This window comes from Struthio camelus, chromosome 3 (genome assembly GCF_040807025.1).
Source record: "Struthio camelus isolate bStrCam1 chromosome 3, bStrCam1.hap1, whole genome shotgun sequence".
NCBI lineage: Eukaryota > Metazoa > Chordata > Aves > Struthioniformes > Struthionidae > Struthio > Struthio camelus.
This window is the reverse complement of record NC_090944.1, coordinates 36051670-36068807: the sequence shown is the minus strand read 5'-3', so window position 1 is coordinate 36068807 and position 17138 is coordinate 36051670. Positions and strand designations below refer to the sequence as shown.

Sequence of the window (17138 nt, the reverse complement as noted above, 5' to 3'; positions counted from 1 at the left end):
AAGCTTGGAAAAATGCTATTCAGAGAGCTGGAGGAGAATAATTCAAACTAAGGTAAATGAAATATGGGATGGAATCAGGTGGGCAACGAAACTAATAAGCACTTAAAAAAAACAATAAAAAACCCAAGATGTAGCAGGCTGCCTCGGGAGTGCTGTGATGTAGCTGGCAAGGGAGGTAACATACCCTCTTTAATCATTGTTTGTTCATTAGTGTTTAGAAGTACTGGATTCAGTCTCTGGCTTGCCCCGGAATAAGGGTCACAGACAAGTAAGAGGGACTTCAGAGATGGTTGCTAAGTGATTAAGGATTCATTTATAAAAGAACAAAATGGTGGGAAAACTTTAGGAAAAGATTAAATTTGTTGTTTCTAGAAGTAACTGATGATTATCAATACTGAAGAATTAGCAAATAAATTAAAAATAAAAGCATTCCAAAATAAAGCCAGTTTTAGTAGATCAAGAATAACTCCTTAATAAATAAGGTTTAGTTGGACTGGTCAGTGGAGTATTCAAGTTTAGCCTGTGCTTACATACAGCAAACAGAAATGTTGTCTCGGGAATAACTGACAGAAGTTAGACAGATTTTTCTATTTTTAACTCCAAGATCATGTGGCCTCCATTTAAGATGTTTTTTGTCTAAGTGCTGCTGGAATTAAATGTTGTTATGTAACGAAGACTTTTGTGTTCATGATAGGCCTTGATCTTGTCAGGTGCTCGAGCATCCGTAATTCCCATTCAAATAGTCTTTTATAAATCAAGCTTTTCATAACTTTCAGGCTCTCTTCTTCATCACACCATTTCCCTTGACTTTACCTTGAAGCATCACCAGGGACTGCCTCAGGCGGCAGTTTTCTCTCATAGTGTCTGATAGTTTCCTCTTCAGACTTTTTATTTTGGCGCATAGTTCCACCTTGGATAGTTGAAATAAAGGCTCTTCATCATCACTGCTACTTTCACTGTACAAACAGTTGTTTCCTGAGTATGGTTCTCTCTGAAAAAAATAAAACGGTTTATGTAGAGCAACAATACAGAAAATTAAAGCATTACAACTAACATTAAAATATCTGCCTAAATCAGAATATTCTCTTTGTATACACAAAATATATCGACAGAATTGGTGTACGTTAATTAATAGCTGCTACAGAACATGGATATTACTGTTCATATTTAAATTCAAAATGAAACATCAGAATAACACTTAGCTGTTAGACATTTCTCTTTATGTTGTGCATTCACTGATTTTCTAAGATGGTATCTTTAAGAACCACAACTTTACCAAAACAAAAGTTTTACACCCCCCTAAACAAATACATCTCAGTTTCCGTGTGCTTAATAGGTTAAAATTACTCCAGGTTTACCTGTTTGTTAATTAAAGATGTTTCAAGTTGACTCAGGATGTTGGCAGGGGTGGATGCCTGTAATGATTTCTTCCTTTTTATACTCTTCATCATTTTCCCCTGTAAGCAAGAGCATAATAGTACCTTGGCATTCCTATAGAACCCTTCATCAGAGTATCTTGTGTTATACTATAAACTTTTATTCACTTTGCCCTTGACATTCTCTGTTAGTATTTTTGAAAAATATATTTGCAACCTTTTGTTAGTCTTGAGATCCATGTTTTATTTCCCCAAGTTTTGTCACTGCAGACCTCAGAACAATGCAAAGCTCAGAAAACCTGGTCCCTGCCCTTCTTGTGCACCGGTCAGATTTCCGTCTTATGGGAGAAGATGCAATGGAGCTACAGAGCACCCAAAGTCTTGAAAAACAATTTTTTTTTTTAAATAGCAAGGGAGAAAATCTATTGGCCTAAATGATTACTCCGACAGATTATTGTGCTGGGGCATCAGGTGAAGTTTGCCTTTATTCCTACCTTCAGTATATATATTTTGTGTTTTATACTGTGAACAATCAATGAAGAGACAGAGTGCACCCTCAGCAAGTTTGCTGATGATACTAAACTGGGGGGAGAGGCTAACACACCAGAAGACTGTGCTGCCATTCAGAGGGACCTGGACAGGCTGGAGAGGTGGGCGGAGAGGAACCTCGTGAAGTTCAACAAAGGCAAGTGCAGGGTGCTGCACCTGGGGAGGAATAACACCAACCACCAGGACAGGCTGGGGGTTGACCTGCTGGAAAGCAGCTCTGCCGAGAAGGACCTGGGAGTGCTGGTGGACAACAAGTTAAACATGAGCCAGCAGTGGCCCTTGTGGTCAAGAAGGCCAATGGGATCCTGGGGTGCATTAGGCAGAGTGTTGCCAGCAGGTGGAGGGAGGTGATCCTGCCCCTCTCCTCAGCCCTGGGGAGGCCACCTCTGGAGTACTGTGTCCAATTGTGGGCTCCCCAGTACAAGAGAGACATGGCACTCCTGGAGAGAGTCCAGCAGAGGGCTACAAAGATGATGAAGGGACTGGAGCATCTCTCCTATGAAGAAGGGCTGAGAGAGCTGGGCCTGTTGAGCCTGGAGAAGACTGAGAGGTGATCTCATCAATGTGTACAAGGATCTGAGGGGAGGGTGTCAAGAGGATGGGGCCAGATTCTTCTCCATGGTGCCCAGCGACAGGATGAGAGGCAATGGGCACAACCTGAAACACAGGCAGTTCCTTCTGAACATGAGGAAAAACTTCTTTCCTGTGAGGGTGAGTGAGCACTGGAAGAGACTACCCAGAGAGGTAGTGGAGTCTCCTTTGCTGGAGATATTCAAAACGCACCTGGATGCGATCCTGGGCAACGTGCTCTCGGTGACCCTGCTTGAGCAGGGGGGTTGGACTAGTAGATCTCCAGAGGTCCCTTCCAACCTCAACCATTCTGTGATTCTGCAATAGTTATGGTCTACTTAAATACATTATGGGCTTACCACATAAAGACAGAAACTCACCTGTTCTTTATCCAGGTCACTGTCTTCACTTTCTGAGAATATCATTTCTATCCTCTTTCTCTTGCCTTTTCCAAGGACTTGTATTTTTGCAATTTCATCTGCCTGCAATATCTTTTGCATCATTTCTACCAGCTCTTGGGGGTCATCTGAAGTGAAGGGTAAGAGAAACAAACAAAGAAGCAGCAGCAAGAATTAAGTACTGGTACCTTGTAACCAGATTAAAACCTCACATCAGCCAAACGCTCTGCAACTGCACTCACCACTCATGTACACAACTTTCACTAGGTGCTTTTCTGTCTTTCTTTCTCCCACAGGCCAGTTTACTAGGACATGCTCATTTCGTTTCAGGAGTCTTTCTAGTTCATTGCCATCACTGGGAAGATCCTGTATCCATGAAGTCTCTCCAATTTGCAGTGAATTATCATTTACAAAATCAAAGAGAGTGAATTTTTTCATTGTTAAATGGTTTTCTTGTCATACAGACACTACCTGCAGAAAAGAAAAATAGCTGTTACTCTGTCATGCCACAGGAATGCTAAAAGAATACTTTAAAAAGCCCCTAACAACCCTCTTACTCCCGGATTTTGAAAATTTTCTTGTATGAAAATCTTCTGGATAAGGAAGTGAAAAGTAGCCAAGTTGCATGTTAAATCTCCCCTGAAAGATGGGAGGTGGTCTGCTCAACACGTGTACGTTGGAAAGACAGTTGTCTCCAAAACTACAGACAGAAAACAGCTTTCATTTAGAGTCCTTGCTTCTGTACTGCTACCGTATACTATCTATCTCCCGTCCCGGATGTCTACGATCACCACCTTTGCCCCAACAGAAGTTTTCAGTGTGTCAGTGAACCCCCAGCCTCAGAGACTGAAAGATACAGGTATGATAAAAACTTTCCCTACAGTGAGAGAAAGTACTAGATCTATATGCTATTATGCTATTAAAAGGGATGTATGACTTCCAGGGCTATATTAATCATCTTGTGGGCAGAAAGATGTACAATTGCAGCCACGAGAAAACAACTCAGAACAACCCAGGACAACTGACTGGATGAAGTATGACACACTGTGGCACTGGAAAACTTGATTGATATATATATATATATATATATTTATATATATATATATATATATATATAAAAGAAATGACAGGCTGAGGACTGGAAGAGAGCTGGGAAGAATAACAGCAACACTGAAAAGCCAGACCCAAATATACAGGCAAATCCTTTCCTTATATCAAATGATATTCAGACCATTTTAGGACTTTGTAAAGCACTCAGGTTCTACACTGTGAACAGGGAACAAGTCATACTTTGTATTTTGTTTTTCTAACTAAGCTGATCTGCCATACATGAAAGTATGAAATGTGAAATACGTCACTGAACACTACTTCAAGTGTTACCAGTTCATATACATGTTTCTATTATACTCTGAAAATATATTTTCTACTTTAAAATTATTAAAATAGATAAAACCAAAAACAGAAAATCTATTTTTCTTAAATTTTGATCTTCTTTCCAACAAACATATGGTTTGGCCTGTCAGTTCATAAGAGGTGAACTGATTTTACAGAGCTGCAAACTCATGAATTCCCAGATGTGACAGCGCGATTTGTGATTTATTTGGCCTCAATCAGTCAGAAGCAAATCTAGTGCCTCATGCAGAGGCTGTCAAAAAGGTAACTCAGAGCTAGGAAAGGAGAATTACTTGGGGCTATTATGTCAAAGTGAGAAAGTCTGGATCTACGGAGCAATGTCAACTCTTTGGTAGAAGCCCAGCTCACCGCTATTCACCACGTCTATGCTACGCCTGAAAAGAGCTGGCTTTTCATACAGAGCTGAACTTGCTTGTTTGCAGAAGACATCTGTGCTCTTGTCAAAGTGTTATTGATACAATGAGGTAAGCAGCATAAGAAGTTACCATTAAAAAGAAGAATATTAAATAATACTTTTCGCAGAATGCATTTAGTGTAATAGCAGTGGCATTGTTAAGAACTGCACTGGGCTGCTAAAGAAAGGGGTTTCATTTGCAAAAATTTGCATACTTTTCTCTAAAAATGAAGAGGATTAGAAAGACCTTAAAAAAAATCCATCCCCTGTAAACTGCAGGGAGGAGGCAGCTTGAATATTTATGCTTAGCATGAAACACTGGAGGCCTAATTCTGCCACCTATTCTTGCTAAGTGGATCATCACACCACAGGAAGGAATTTTTCAAATGAGAAAACATATAGACAAAACACAACCCAAAGGAAGAAAAGTTTCATCACTGAGTTCCATAGGGACAGGTAAGACCCGAAATGAAATTGGATGTTTGTCCAAACCACCTGCCACTAGATTTAGAACAGCCTACGTATGCAATCACATTAAACATTAGTATTTTTTCTTCATTTTCAGACTGCTTGCAAGTATACTGGCCATTCACTTTATCATTTCTCATCATGCATAAAGCTGTTAACTTCTACCTGTGATCAACCCAGCACAACAACCCCCATCATCCAGTTCGTCAATTGTCAAACAAGCTCACTTGTGCTTTACCATGTTTGGCCCCTGACAACTGAGAGGGACTCCAAGCTACTTCATTATACTCCAAAAAGCTCACATAATGGCAGCAGAATCTCAACACAGTCAGAGCTGCCCACGTGCTAACACTAACAGTTGATAGTACTGATTTCTATATTCTGTTAATGCTTCCCTGTAGTCCCCTAACAGTCTGTAGCTCTGTTGTCTCCTTTTGTATTGAGACAAATGTTCTTTGAGCTATGGGACATATTTGTGGTTTGCGTTTGTATAGGGTTACCAAGTCACCAAACATACAAACTATTCAATGCATGGACGTGATGGTTCCCCAAGGCACTGGGGCTATTCACACACACATTGTGACCATGAGCACGTATGTAGTAAGTTTAACAGTTTTTTGAAAGTATCAGACTTGTGCATGTGTTTCACAGCTTAGCAAGCTCAATGGATATGGGGATTTCTGGATGTTTGGAGCTCATGACAGTAGCTTAATGTTACTGGTGCACACTGGGAAGCACATGGTCAGTAGAGTCTAGTCTTTCATAATGAAAGACATCCCTCTTATAGCCTTCATTACACTATTATCCAAATTATCCAAGTGATGAAAAAAAAAAAAAAAACCTAAAAGCACGGGCCTCATGCACCTAGATCCCTGAAAAGAGCTCCAGGCCATGACGGCAAGGCAAACAGCAACGGCTGACAAATCCATTCCACCAGTCCATGCTAGTTACAATTTTTACCATGGTCATTGCAGGACTCTTGGGGTCTAGCAATTTGTCTACATTATCGACAAAGTTATCCCTGACTGTTGAGCTGTCAAGATGCTTGCCTGCAGTGGGAGGATGTGCTAGTAAACAGCTAAACTGATTTCACTGAGAGTCTTAACAGCTGCCAAGTTAAAATATAAGCTACACAGAATGCTGAAAGAAATTAGGCAAGGATTTCACAAATAGCCATGGTAGGAAGGATGGGGTCTATCCATCGCTTTAGCTTCTAGGAGTGAGAGAGCTTCCTGGCTGTTTTCTGAGGCCTCTGCTCAGTCCTGATGCTCGCGCTGCTTTCAAAGAGGTGACAGCAGGAAAGCAGCTGTGCGGAAGCGATGGAGGCTGGCCAGGCCCCCTCTCCTCTGCTGTGGCTTTGTTGGGCACGAGCTCAATTGTTTATCTTACATATAAAGTGACTGGCAACAGTTACATGGCCAAATAAAAGAAACACTGCAATAGCTAGTATTTTTCTGTTATAGAGCTACAGCTTCAGCTCCCCCAACATGCATTAATGAAACTATATCTTTTCACAGAATTTATTGTGACAATCCAAGGGCCCTGGGGATAATACCAAACTGTCTGCTGGCATCATCTCTAGCCAGCGATTAAAAGGATTGGAAAGAGAGGACAAAATGTCTCTAATGAAGAAAAGGAACAGTCAAATACTTCACCTAGTGGAAGTCCTGCAGTGTTTTCTCACACTGTTCTCTCACTGGAGTTAATGTGAACCTTGTCTGAGCAAGGACTGTCAAAATAGATAGAAGGTAAAATATACTGGATATATATCCAGCAGGAAAATAATAATAATTAAAAAAAAATGTGGGGAGGGATTAGTCTCACCAAACTTCAACTCTCTTAAAAGTGTGATGTTGGTTAGACATGTTTAGCTGACTTCACAGTCAATGCAGAAAGAGAGGTGATTCATCTCAGCCTAAGACACGTAACTAAAAGAGAACAAATGACTCGCTGTCTGGGCGAGCCTATTTCCCGTCACTGACTATACAGTGATACGGGTCGGTATGCGTGCTTATGGTACCTGGCTTGGTCCAACCCATCCCGAACTAGCTTATTCTGCTTTTAAAACTATAGGGTAGCTGCCAGTAGACCTTCTGCTACAAGGAGCTGAGAGGATGGAGTATGACATCTTTTCATGTGTATCTGGTTCTCTGTTTTAAATCTTTCTTACACAGTTCTGCGAGTCGTCAAGTAAGATTCCTGACACTGAGTGCTTTGTTTGCTGGTGTAATTGGGAGACATGTAATTGTTCACAGACATTACCCAGCATATGCTAACCACAGAGGCAGAATTATACGACCTTTGAAAGCCACTTATGTGTTTTGCAAGTTATTTTGTCCTGCTATAGTCTCCCTTTGAAAGACTAGCTACTTTTTTGAAAGGTACTGAAACCCAAACTTATGATTTCTCTCTGTTCTGAGACACAAATCTGTCTCTACTTTTTATAAAAGCAGGTAATCTGCAAAAGGAAAACAAGGAAGAAGACATGTCATTTAAAAAGCACTGCAGAGGAAACACTAATTGGACTCTTAATTTTTACAAACATGTTAATATCTCACATTCTGCACAGATGCTACAAATTTGCACGCAGAATATTGTTACTAAGCAACCCAAAAAGCCAAAACAAAAAAAAATATATACACAAAAGTCATTTTAAAGACATATCTTGCCCTTGGAGTGACATAGCCTGTTCCATTCAGCTTGAGAGTTGGCAGATGGCATGGTGAGATCATTATTTCTCCTTCCTTTCAGTAAATGCAGTGTAAAGTATTACAAATTTATGACATGAGATTGCAGGGCCACTCAATGGGTCTGATTTTGCTGCGGCTTAAAAGAGAGGGAGCTTTGCCACAAATTCCAACAAAAGAAGATCAGACTCCAACTGTACCACAACTGCGCAATACAGAACCATAATAAAATACTAACATTTCATATTGTTTGTCCTCTTAAGTTCAGTCTTTGATAATCCCAGTTTTCCTTGGAAATCCCTCTACTGGCTTAGAATTTCATGCATCTCACTCAGAACTATATATTTCTGCCTCAGCATAATGAATAGTAGTCGTAGATTTGGTTGGTGTTGCTTTGATTATGGCATTTTTAATTGAACTTGCTAGGACATTAAACAATGCTGGAGAAACCCTTAGGCTAAACTAAAGTCTTAGAATTCCTGATTTGCTGTGGCAAATCTATGTTGGAAAATATGACCTTATTTAAATACATTACATGCCCTGTTGTAGGTTCTAATCTTATTCCCCTGAAACCAGTGTAAGATTTACTAATGATTTCAGTGGAATTAGACACTGTCTGAGGAATGAAGTGTTGTTATTGCTCACAAGATTTACAGTGTGATCTTAGTCACTTTATGGGAAAGCATGACTTAAAAGCAGAAATCTGCAGCTCTTGGTTGCGAACTACACAGTGCAGATTTTCCAGACTGATCAGTATTAGTATGTTACAAATTCAGCTGAGATCTAGAGAAACATCTTTCAGAACATTACTGCAGACTTTCAAGAAAGTAAATGCACAAAATCATTCCACTTGTTTTCTAGAAATAGCAGTAGGATAAAACTACGTGATTCTCACTACTGATGTCTATCAGTTCACTTCCTGACTATAGATCATTATCCTGATGTAACTAGCTATAGAATAACCTGAGATACTTCTCTAAGAAGGGATAGTATTAACAGTAAGGCAGTATCTTCTGGCCTTATTTACACAGATCGTCTGACTGACTTCAGAGTCTCAAGAGCATCTGAAATCCACAGGACAGTATGCAGAATTTGGCCTATACCTCCTCCTACATGTCAAAATCCATTTGATGGGCCAATGGAATTCATAAAGCAATTATTTTTTGCAGCACTGTGCTGCATGCTGTGAATTTCAGCAACCTATAAGTTCTATGAAATAACATTGATACCTAAATAAGACAAAGCCCTTCATATGAACTGTGGCTTAAATTACAAGATTGAAGAATTTTACTGGAAATGCTCTGATTTCTGAATCAAACCACCTACTTTTATTTTTAATATTGAGTGACAGTGAAGGAAGGATAGTGAAGTTAACAATCAGGTATATTTAACATATCTAGGGCTACCAAACTTCTGTTTTATCTAGTAATTTATCAAGGTTAAGATGTTTACATTTAGGTATCACTGGGTATCTAAGATACGAGGTATCTAAGTTCCCATTGTAGTCATTGGGGATACAGAGATCAATTTGGCTGCCTAAACGTAGGTGTCTAGTGCCGTCTGAGGTGTCTGGTGGCATTCTACTTGGCCTTTAGCTGCCACTCCAGAAAAGCAAGTCTGTTATCACAACGGCCACCCCCTTGTAGACATCTCAGCCTCGAGCATCTGCAGCGGTCAAAGGAGTCAAGCCTCTAATGAACACAACTAAAGTTACCTGGAGAGCAGTTCAGCTTATTTCAAAGAATCTAGGGCTCAATTTAGTTACCTAAAAATAAGTGTCTGGTGCAATCTTAGATGCCATAAATTATTGTGCTTGGCCTCCAACTGCCCTTTCTGGTAGGAACATATCTTCCGTGGGGCCTACATCCTCTTCCACGCTCATGAGGATGTTTACTAACTCCAGGCATCTCAAATGGCATTAAATGCCTATATTTAGGGAAGTGAATTGTTCTCTGGGCTCCAATGATGAAGTTGAGTTTAAATGGGAGCTTAGATACCTCATATGCCTGTAAACCACGTTGCCTTACTTATCTTAATCTTGAACTGAATCCCACCTTCAATGACAGATCCACATGAAGATAGCAAGATTTCAAATAGAGATGCAGGCAGTTACCTCAATTCTACATCATAGAATAGTACCTTAATTAAATAGCTATTTCACAGCTGACAGAATACTAATATCTATTTTCATTTGCTTGTTCACAAATTCTATGCATGCTGCAACATACTGCTACACATATCAACAAAGATTAGTGTATTCATTGAACGGGATGAGATACCTCAGCTACTAGAATTTGGATGGTCATATGAAAGCTCTCTCCAACACCTGGCCTAACACATTCAGATCTAGCTTGGGTAATTTAACGCAGTGTATCTCTACAGCTCTAAAATTATGAAGGCTAGAGACCAGCGACATATTTACTTTTTTGTATGACGATGTTGATGGGAAGACAACATCCTTAGGAAAAGTTTAACCACATGCACATCTGTCCCGAGGAACAAAACCTGTGCACTTGCTCTGTGTAACTGCCAAGCAATCAAATACCATTTTCCTACAAAGCCTAGTTTAAGAAGTATCCTGAAAATGTGTGGAAAAGGCTGAAAAAAAATCAGAAAGCCTTTCCGTATGCAACTAATGTTCAAATTTGATTGGTTCAAATAAACCCACCAGTAACCTGGTGTGGGAATTTATAAGTGGCGGTATCCTCCTCTTTTGATATGGTGGCATAAGCTATCTTACCTTTCAATAAATTGTGCTGTCCCAAAGCATTATTAACAGTTAAATTCTGCCTTCAACTCTAAAAGCATAGAAGTAAAACAACAGTTAGGAAATTCCAAGCTTGAGCTCTGGTCAGTATTTAATAATCTAGCGGCATCTTAACTGTCTCTACTCATATGTCTTTATTAGCTGTCACAGGCGAGTGATGATAGATTAGAAGTGATGCCTGGTTAATACTCTAAATGTCTGCTCTTTTACTCCAAGGCTCTTCTTCAATTGCTCTGTTTTTGCTCAGTGTTGGTAGGAGGGAATGAACTGGGTGATCTCCAGTTAAAAAAATATTCTGCATTCGTAATAAAGGTCATGAGCTAGAATATGAGACATACCTGTTGCTCTCTTACTCCTGGGAATGTTACTGCAACTAAGAGCACTGTGGGGTGCACTTAGGAGAATTTACAGAACGGCATCTTCCTCCTCTGTAAAGATAACAGTCTCAAACCTTATTAGAGCTATTTTTTCCCTCCTGTAAAATTAATGTCTTTTTAGTGTGCAACAGTTCAATCTGACTTTATAAATTAATATAAGCGTCGAAAGACCAATATTCCATATTGAAATATTCCAATATTCCATATTGGAACCACATGTGATTCTGTGATTTACTGTGACTCATCAGTTTGAAACAATCCTTAAGCAAATTCCAATTATATACATATTATATTAATGAAGTGCAATTCCCTCTGGGATGCAGGGCCACATTCAGACTGACAACTGCCACACTAAGCACTGCCAAAAACGTATGGAGAGCAAATTTCAAATTTCAAGGACGAAGGGGCATATCACTGCTGTAATGAAAAATGCCATAGGAGCTTTAGCAGTATATTTCCATCTACGCTCAAGATCAGCCTCTCTGTCTGCAAAGTCAATTTATGCCCACAGAACCCATGCCAGCATTATTCCAGCAACACAATAAACTGTAGGTGGACAAATGTATGGCTGATACTCCATTTGATTTACACCCACAATCTAATAAACAGAGGGGATCAAAACGTGCAAGTTCTGTGAGTTAATGAAGTCTGCAAAACAAGGACAATTACATATATAGAGTAGGCAGGAATTTGATTTTCCATTATCACCTAAAACTCCTGCAGACTGCAAAGTGTTCCAGTGACAGAAGGGTCTGGTCTGTAGCGCTGAGATCATACAGTTTAGTCTCGGGTAAATAACATAACTTTTACAGTTTAGCTTCTCTGTTCAAAGGATTTGAAATAATAATACTTATGTACCTAATTTCAAGGACATTGTAAGAATTAATTAATGCTAACATGCCCTTCAAACATACAAAGCACTGTATGGAACAAACGATTTCACTAGTTTGGCAGAACAAAGACTTGCAATGACCTTGCTGAACTTGGAACATATCGTTTCACATAACACAGATTTTTGAAATTTGATGCTTACGTTAAGCTAAAAATTGATATTCTTTCAGTCAAAGAATGTATTTTACAAGGTTTGATCAACTACCAGAAACTCCCACAACATAATACATCATGCTTAAACTACTAGAAAGCATACTGAGGACTGAATAACATGTGAAGTAGGCTACTGAGGGGAAAAGTCAATTATTGCTTTGAATGAAGTTGATAATACCTAGACACGACAGTATTTTGTGTATTTACTTTGGTTGGCTATGGGTTCCCATTTGATTAAAAAACCTTTCTCTGTTAAGAAGTATTATATGATTAGAGAGTCCTTCTAACTGGTTAAGTAGCCATATAAGTGGAATATTTTATTTAATGATGATTTAATTAGTAGAAACACTAAAAGCATATCTACATATCAGTGAAAGGAAATGATCTTACTCTTTCACTTACTCAGCAACCCTTCTGAAATCATATCCTGCATAATCTCTTAAACGTCCATTTACTTCACCGGATCTGTCATGTGAGGTTTTCATTTGGCTCACCAATACAGGGGGTCTTGTTATTGTACAAGGAAGCCCCCAAGGCCTGAATCTGTAGGAGCAGAGGTTCCTCCTCAGAGTCGTTGCATGCCTTTCTGTCTCACAGCTTGGATTTCGTGAGGTCAGCACATTTCTGAAGATGTGGTTTCTCCACTAAAACCTCCTATTTCCTTTTTGCAGATATTTTTTCTTCTTTCAGCCTAAACCATTGCACCCAGCTAAGATTTTTAGTTTCTGTTAAAAAGTTTCTGAGGCTCATTTAAATTATCAAGCAATATGCACTAGCTCATAGATCGTACTGCAGTTCTACTTACAGGGCAAAGACAAGGGAAGAAGTATCTCTGCCTTCAGCCCATGAGGCAACGCTGCTAAGCTGGTAACAGGATATCGTGAGAGAGTGGGTGAAAGAATATTTTAGGCCATGCTGACTCGCTTTCCTGCCGGAGGGCTGCTGCCCTCATCCCTCTGCAAGTCTGTAAATAGATTAACCACAAGAAAGAGTAACTGTGAGCAGAAACAGCCCCCCCTGCATCGCCCTGTGCTTTTCCACTGCAAAAATCTTTGCCTCTGTCTTGGGGAGTCTCTGAAGAGGAGCTTTCCCTTTTCATTTCTCTGCCCAGGCGTTTTTCACCATCTCCTCCTTCAGTACTATCCACGTAAAACGCTGCTTCCAAGCCTCCTGCTGAAGACCTCAACTATACTTGTGACTTCGTTGCTGTTCTGTTTCTCTGTGATCCCTATCAAAACAACTATCTGCAGGATGTTTCCTCCCATCATCTCACGCCTCTATGATAAAGTCCAGACACATCATGCATACCCTGGAACGGTAGCGCTGCCCTTTATTTATTTCAGGGTCAAAGGCTGCCTTCTTAGTTTATAAAACCCTTATAGCCTTGCTTCAGCCTTTCCCAACAACTTGTCTTCTCTGACCTGCCCCATGTTCTTGCCACATTCAGTCTTTAAACCTTCTTGTACTTCCTGTTCTCTGAAATAGCTTCCTATATCTCTCCGCCTCCTGGATTTTCCTTCTGAGGTCAAATCGCAGCTGAGAGCCAACAGTTTTAACCTTATCTCTTCATTCCTTTTCTCGTCTCTCTTTATCATTATTAAGTTCCCCGAAAAACATTCTGTCAAGAAGCTTATATTAAATATGCTATACATATAAAACTTCTTCTCATTTCTCATTATTTGGAAAATCTACCCACGTATTATTTGATTGTTTTTAATGTGAAGTAACTTCAACAACTTTTTTCACCATGGAAGTAATATTCTAACCACACAATATCGAAAAGCACAATACCTGGCAAACATGGAGTACTAATGAATACGGTGAAATGCATAGCAGCAGCTTGATGTAAAGGAGACTGCTGACTGGGACTCAGAAGTCCAGAGCAGTGGCTCTTTGACAAATTGTGCATGTCAGCATTTCTCACGCTAAACCGCATTTCGTTTTGCATTTGGAAAAAACAACCAAGGAGTCATCATGAAATCTATCATAGCCCATTGACAAAATATGATCCTCACTGTAAGTCGTAGTTTAAAGTTTACAGATTTTCCTTTCTAACAAGCAAATATTAGAGATCTCTCATCAGTCGACTGTTTTCTATGCGCTGTTATCCAAGAACAGCGTGCGAAGAACTGTGCTGCCGGCCGATTCCCAACAGACTGTGCCATCACTCTTAGGACACATTTCCTAGACTCTCCCATGATGAAACAATAGATCTGTGTGTCGTGAAAGGTATTGAAAAGTTTCTTGTTACTACAATATACTGCAGTGAAGCACTGCAGCAGGGAAGTGGGTTGCTGTGAAGATTGCACTGATTTGCCTTATGTTACAGTGAGGTAACACGGACCATTTCAATAACCTCCAGGTAATCTGCATTAAAACCATACTACTGCAGTGTACTGCGGTATTAGGCAACATTTCAATATTGCATCACACGATGCAACGCAACCTGATAGCATTTGTCACTTTCTAGGCAGTGAAGGAAAGCATTTTATCATATGCTGCAGTATATCAACTTTCCATTTACAAAGCAATATGACACACTATTCTCTCTCAATATGCTGATATATATTAGGACATGATACAAAATTCCTGGAATAAAAAAATCATAGACATAAAAGCTAACATTTACTTTCTTTCTTTAACTAGCCACCCTACCTGATAATAAGAGAATCTTCCAAAGAAAAGGGATTTCCCTAACACTACAGGTCAAGAAAGAAGTTATAATGTAGTTAGTTCAGTGATACATACACCTCACTGTTATAAAGATCATTTTCCCTGTTCTTATTCAAGGTACCACAAATAGATACATTTTGCTCTGTCTCTGTCCTTCCAGCACATGTATTTTTTAGTTTAACTTAACTTTGCATGTATGTTTTTATATATAGTATATACATAGTTTTAGGGCAGACGTACAAAGCAGTAACATTTCAATGTTATTCCAATGTTTACAGAGAGATCTTCATTATTCCTATGAAGTTTCTGAAATGTTTCTCTCATGTATGCGTTTGCATTGAAGATACATAGAAAGGGTATGAATTTTGTCACCAATTAATCATATTCTTTTACAATTATACAGGCAAATTGATATCGCAAAATATATGCTGGATATCTTTTCACCATGCGATTTTTTGGGGTCATAATATGAGAGCTTAAAACTGTATTTGCAAACATCTCTGAAACGGTCTTTGAAAGAAAAGAATCAGCAAAGTAACAGCTCCTAAAACAGCTACATAGATAAACTCCCGTGCAATCTGCACTTTCCAGTATTTTTGTAGTATATGTGATGTATCAGCTTCTGCAAGGCAGCGTAGTGGAAGACACTGAAGAAGACATTTGCTGAAGCAGGTTGCAGTTTCCTGCAGTAAGACAGTATGTATGTTATTGCTATATAGCTGATTTTGCTGCAGCAACCCGCTGCACCAGGCAACTTGTCAATGGCTTTCATGTAGGAAACGACTCGGCAAGGATGCAAATTCCGCACCACGGGTACGCACGCAGCATACACCGTGCGCGTTTCAACACCAGCCCCAGAGCAACCGGTGCTGCTGCGTATTAAGAAAGAACCGCTGCCCAGTCTCTCCTGTAATCGGTCATAGCATAAATCCCAACACCAGCAAGAAGGGTCATCAAGACACAGGGAACCTGAACATCTTCCTAATGTGTATCCTATTAATATGCACGCTAACATTTTCAAATCCTTTCCCACTGCTATAGCTTCGCCGTGAAAACAAGGCTTGATCTGAGCCCGGCTTTACAGGCTCGCCTGCACGGAAAACCTCGCAGCAATAAGAGAACGAGAGACAACCACACGGGAAGGACAGACGGACACGCACAGACGGACTCCTTCGCCCAGACCCGCCCGCAGCGGCTCCGCACTGCAACTCACGCGAGCGGCCGCTGCCGCAGCCGCAGCCGCGCCGGGGCCGGGGCCGGGCGGCAGGAGCGGCTCTGCGGGCCCCGGCCCCGCCGCCCTCCCGCCCGTACCTCGCCGCAGCCATGTTCCGCCTGCCTCCGCCGCAGCTCCGCCGCCTGATGTCGCCGCCGCCGCCGCCCGCCCGGGGCAGCCCGGCCGCCAGCGGGCTCCGGCGCCCCTTCCTCCTCCTCCTCCTCCTCCCCCCCCACCCCCCTCCGCAGCGCCGCGCCACGCCGCGCCGCGCAGCCATCCCCACGCCGGCTGCCATGCGGCGCTGCGCGCAGCGGGGCGCCCCGCCCCCGCGCCGGTGCCCGCGGCCGCCCGCGCACGCAGGGGGAAGCCCCGCCGCCGCCGCCGCCGCCGCTGCTGAGTCACGGCCTGAATCCAGCCCACCCCTCCGCCTCCGCCTCCTGCTGCCCCCGCCCCGCGCCCGGCTCCAGCGCCGCGGGCCGGCGGCGATGCCCGCCCCGCTGCTGCTGCTGCCGCCGCCGCCGCCGGGAGAGGCTGCCCGGCCCCCCCGGCTCGCCGCAGATCCGCGCACGCACAGGGGCACTCGCACGCCTGAGCCATGATTGCCGCAGCCTTCCTGGTGCTGCTGAGACCCTACAGCATCCAATGTGCCCTCTTCTTGCTCCTGCTCCTGCTGGGCACCATCGCCACGATTTTATTCTTCTGCTGCTGGCACCGCAAGCTCCAGAAAAGCAGGCATCCCATCAAATCCGTCTTTTCGGGGCGCTCAAGGAGCCGAGGTACGGGGGTGCTGCTCACCGCCGCGGCGGGAAGGAGGGAGGGAGGGAGAGAGGGCACCACCACCACCACCTCCTCCGCATCCCTTCCCCGCGGCGCGGCGCGGCGCAGCGCGGGGGGCTCCCGCCGGCCCGGGGGCTTGCCAGAAAATTGACGGCGAGCCCCGGACTGCGGCAGCCCGGTCTCCACCCATCCCTCGGCTGGAGGCGGCAAAGCGAGGCACTAGAAACACCCCCCCCCCCCACCACCACCCCGGTTTTCTCAAGCGCGGCAGAACTTTATGCTCAACTTCTTCCCCATGAATTAAATATAAAGGCCGCGCCGCGCCGCGCCGCGCCGCGGAGCCCGAGCCCGCGGCGGCGTCCGCGCCCCAAGGGCGAGCGGCCGAGAGAAACCGCGAGCCCGAGCGAGCCTCACGCGGAGCGAGATGCAGCC

At 42.4% G+C, this 17138-nt stretch overlaps 2 protein-coding genes across 20 annotated transcripts in view; one reads left to right on the top strand and one right to left on the bottom strand.

Moving 5' to 3' along the window:
• BEND6 (BEN domain containing 6) overlaps positions 1-17138 on the bottom strand; it is a 26252-nt gene extending 9114 nt beyond the window's left edge. The window contains exons 1-6 of one of the 6 annotated variants that reach the window (XM_068937440.1): positions 13100-13271; positions 12849-13007; positions 3136-3364; positions 2876-3021; positions 1359-1457; positions 814-991 (exon numbers count right to left, since the gene is read on the bottom strand). In XM_068937440.1, coding sequence (XP_068793541.1) covers positions 814-991; positions 1359-1457; positions 2876-3021; positions 3136-3331 — 619 coding nt within the window. In that variant the 5' untranslated portion in view covers positions 3332-3364; positions 12849-13007; positions 13100-13271. Of the gene's footprint in view, positions 1-813; positions 992-1358; positions 1458-2875; positions 3022-3135; positions 3365-10595; positions 10654-10960; positions 11039-12848; positions 13499-16027; positions 16146-17120 lie in introns of those variants that run through there. The other 5 variants (XM_068937441.1, XM_068937443.1, XM_068937439.1 and 2 more) reach the window with 5 other exon arrangements.
• The window catches only part of LOC104151956 (dystonin), a 309066-nt gene continuing 308313 nt past the window's right edge, over positions 16386-17138 (top strand). For 10 of the 14 annotated variants that reach the window (XM_068937428.1, XM_068937425.1, XM_068937411.1 and 7 more), the window contains exon 1: positions 16398-16705. In XM_068937428.1, the coding sequence (XP_068793529.1) occupies positions 16525-16705 (181 nt within the window). In that variant the 5' untranslated portion in view covers positions 16398-16524. Of the gene's footprint in view, positions 16706-17138 lie in introns of all 14 variants that reach the window. The other 4 variants (XM_068937429.1, XM_068937427.1, XM_068937406.1 and 1 more) reach the window with 2 other exon arrangements.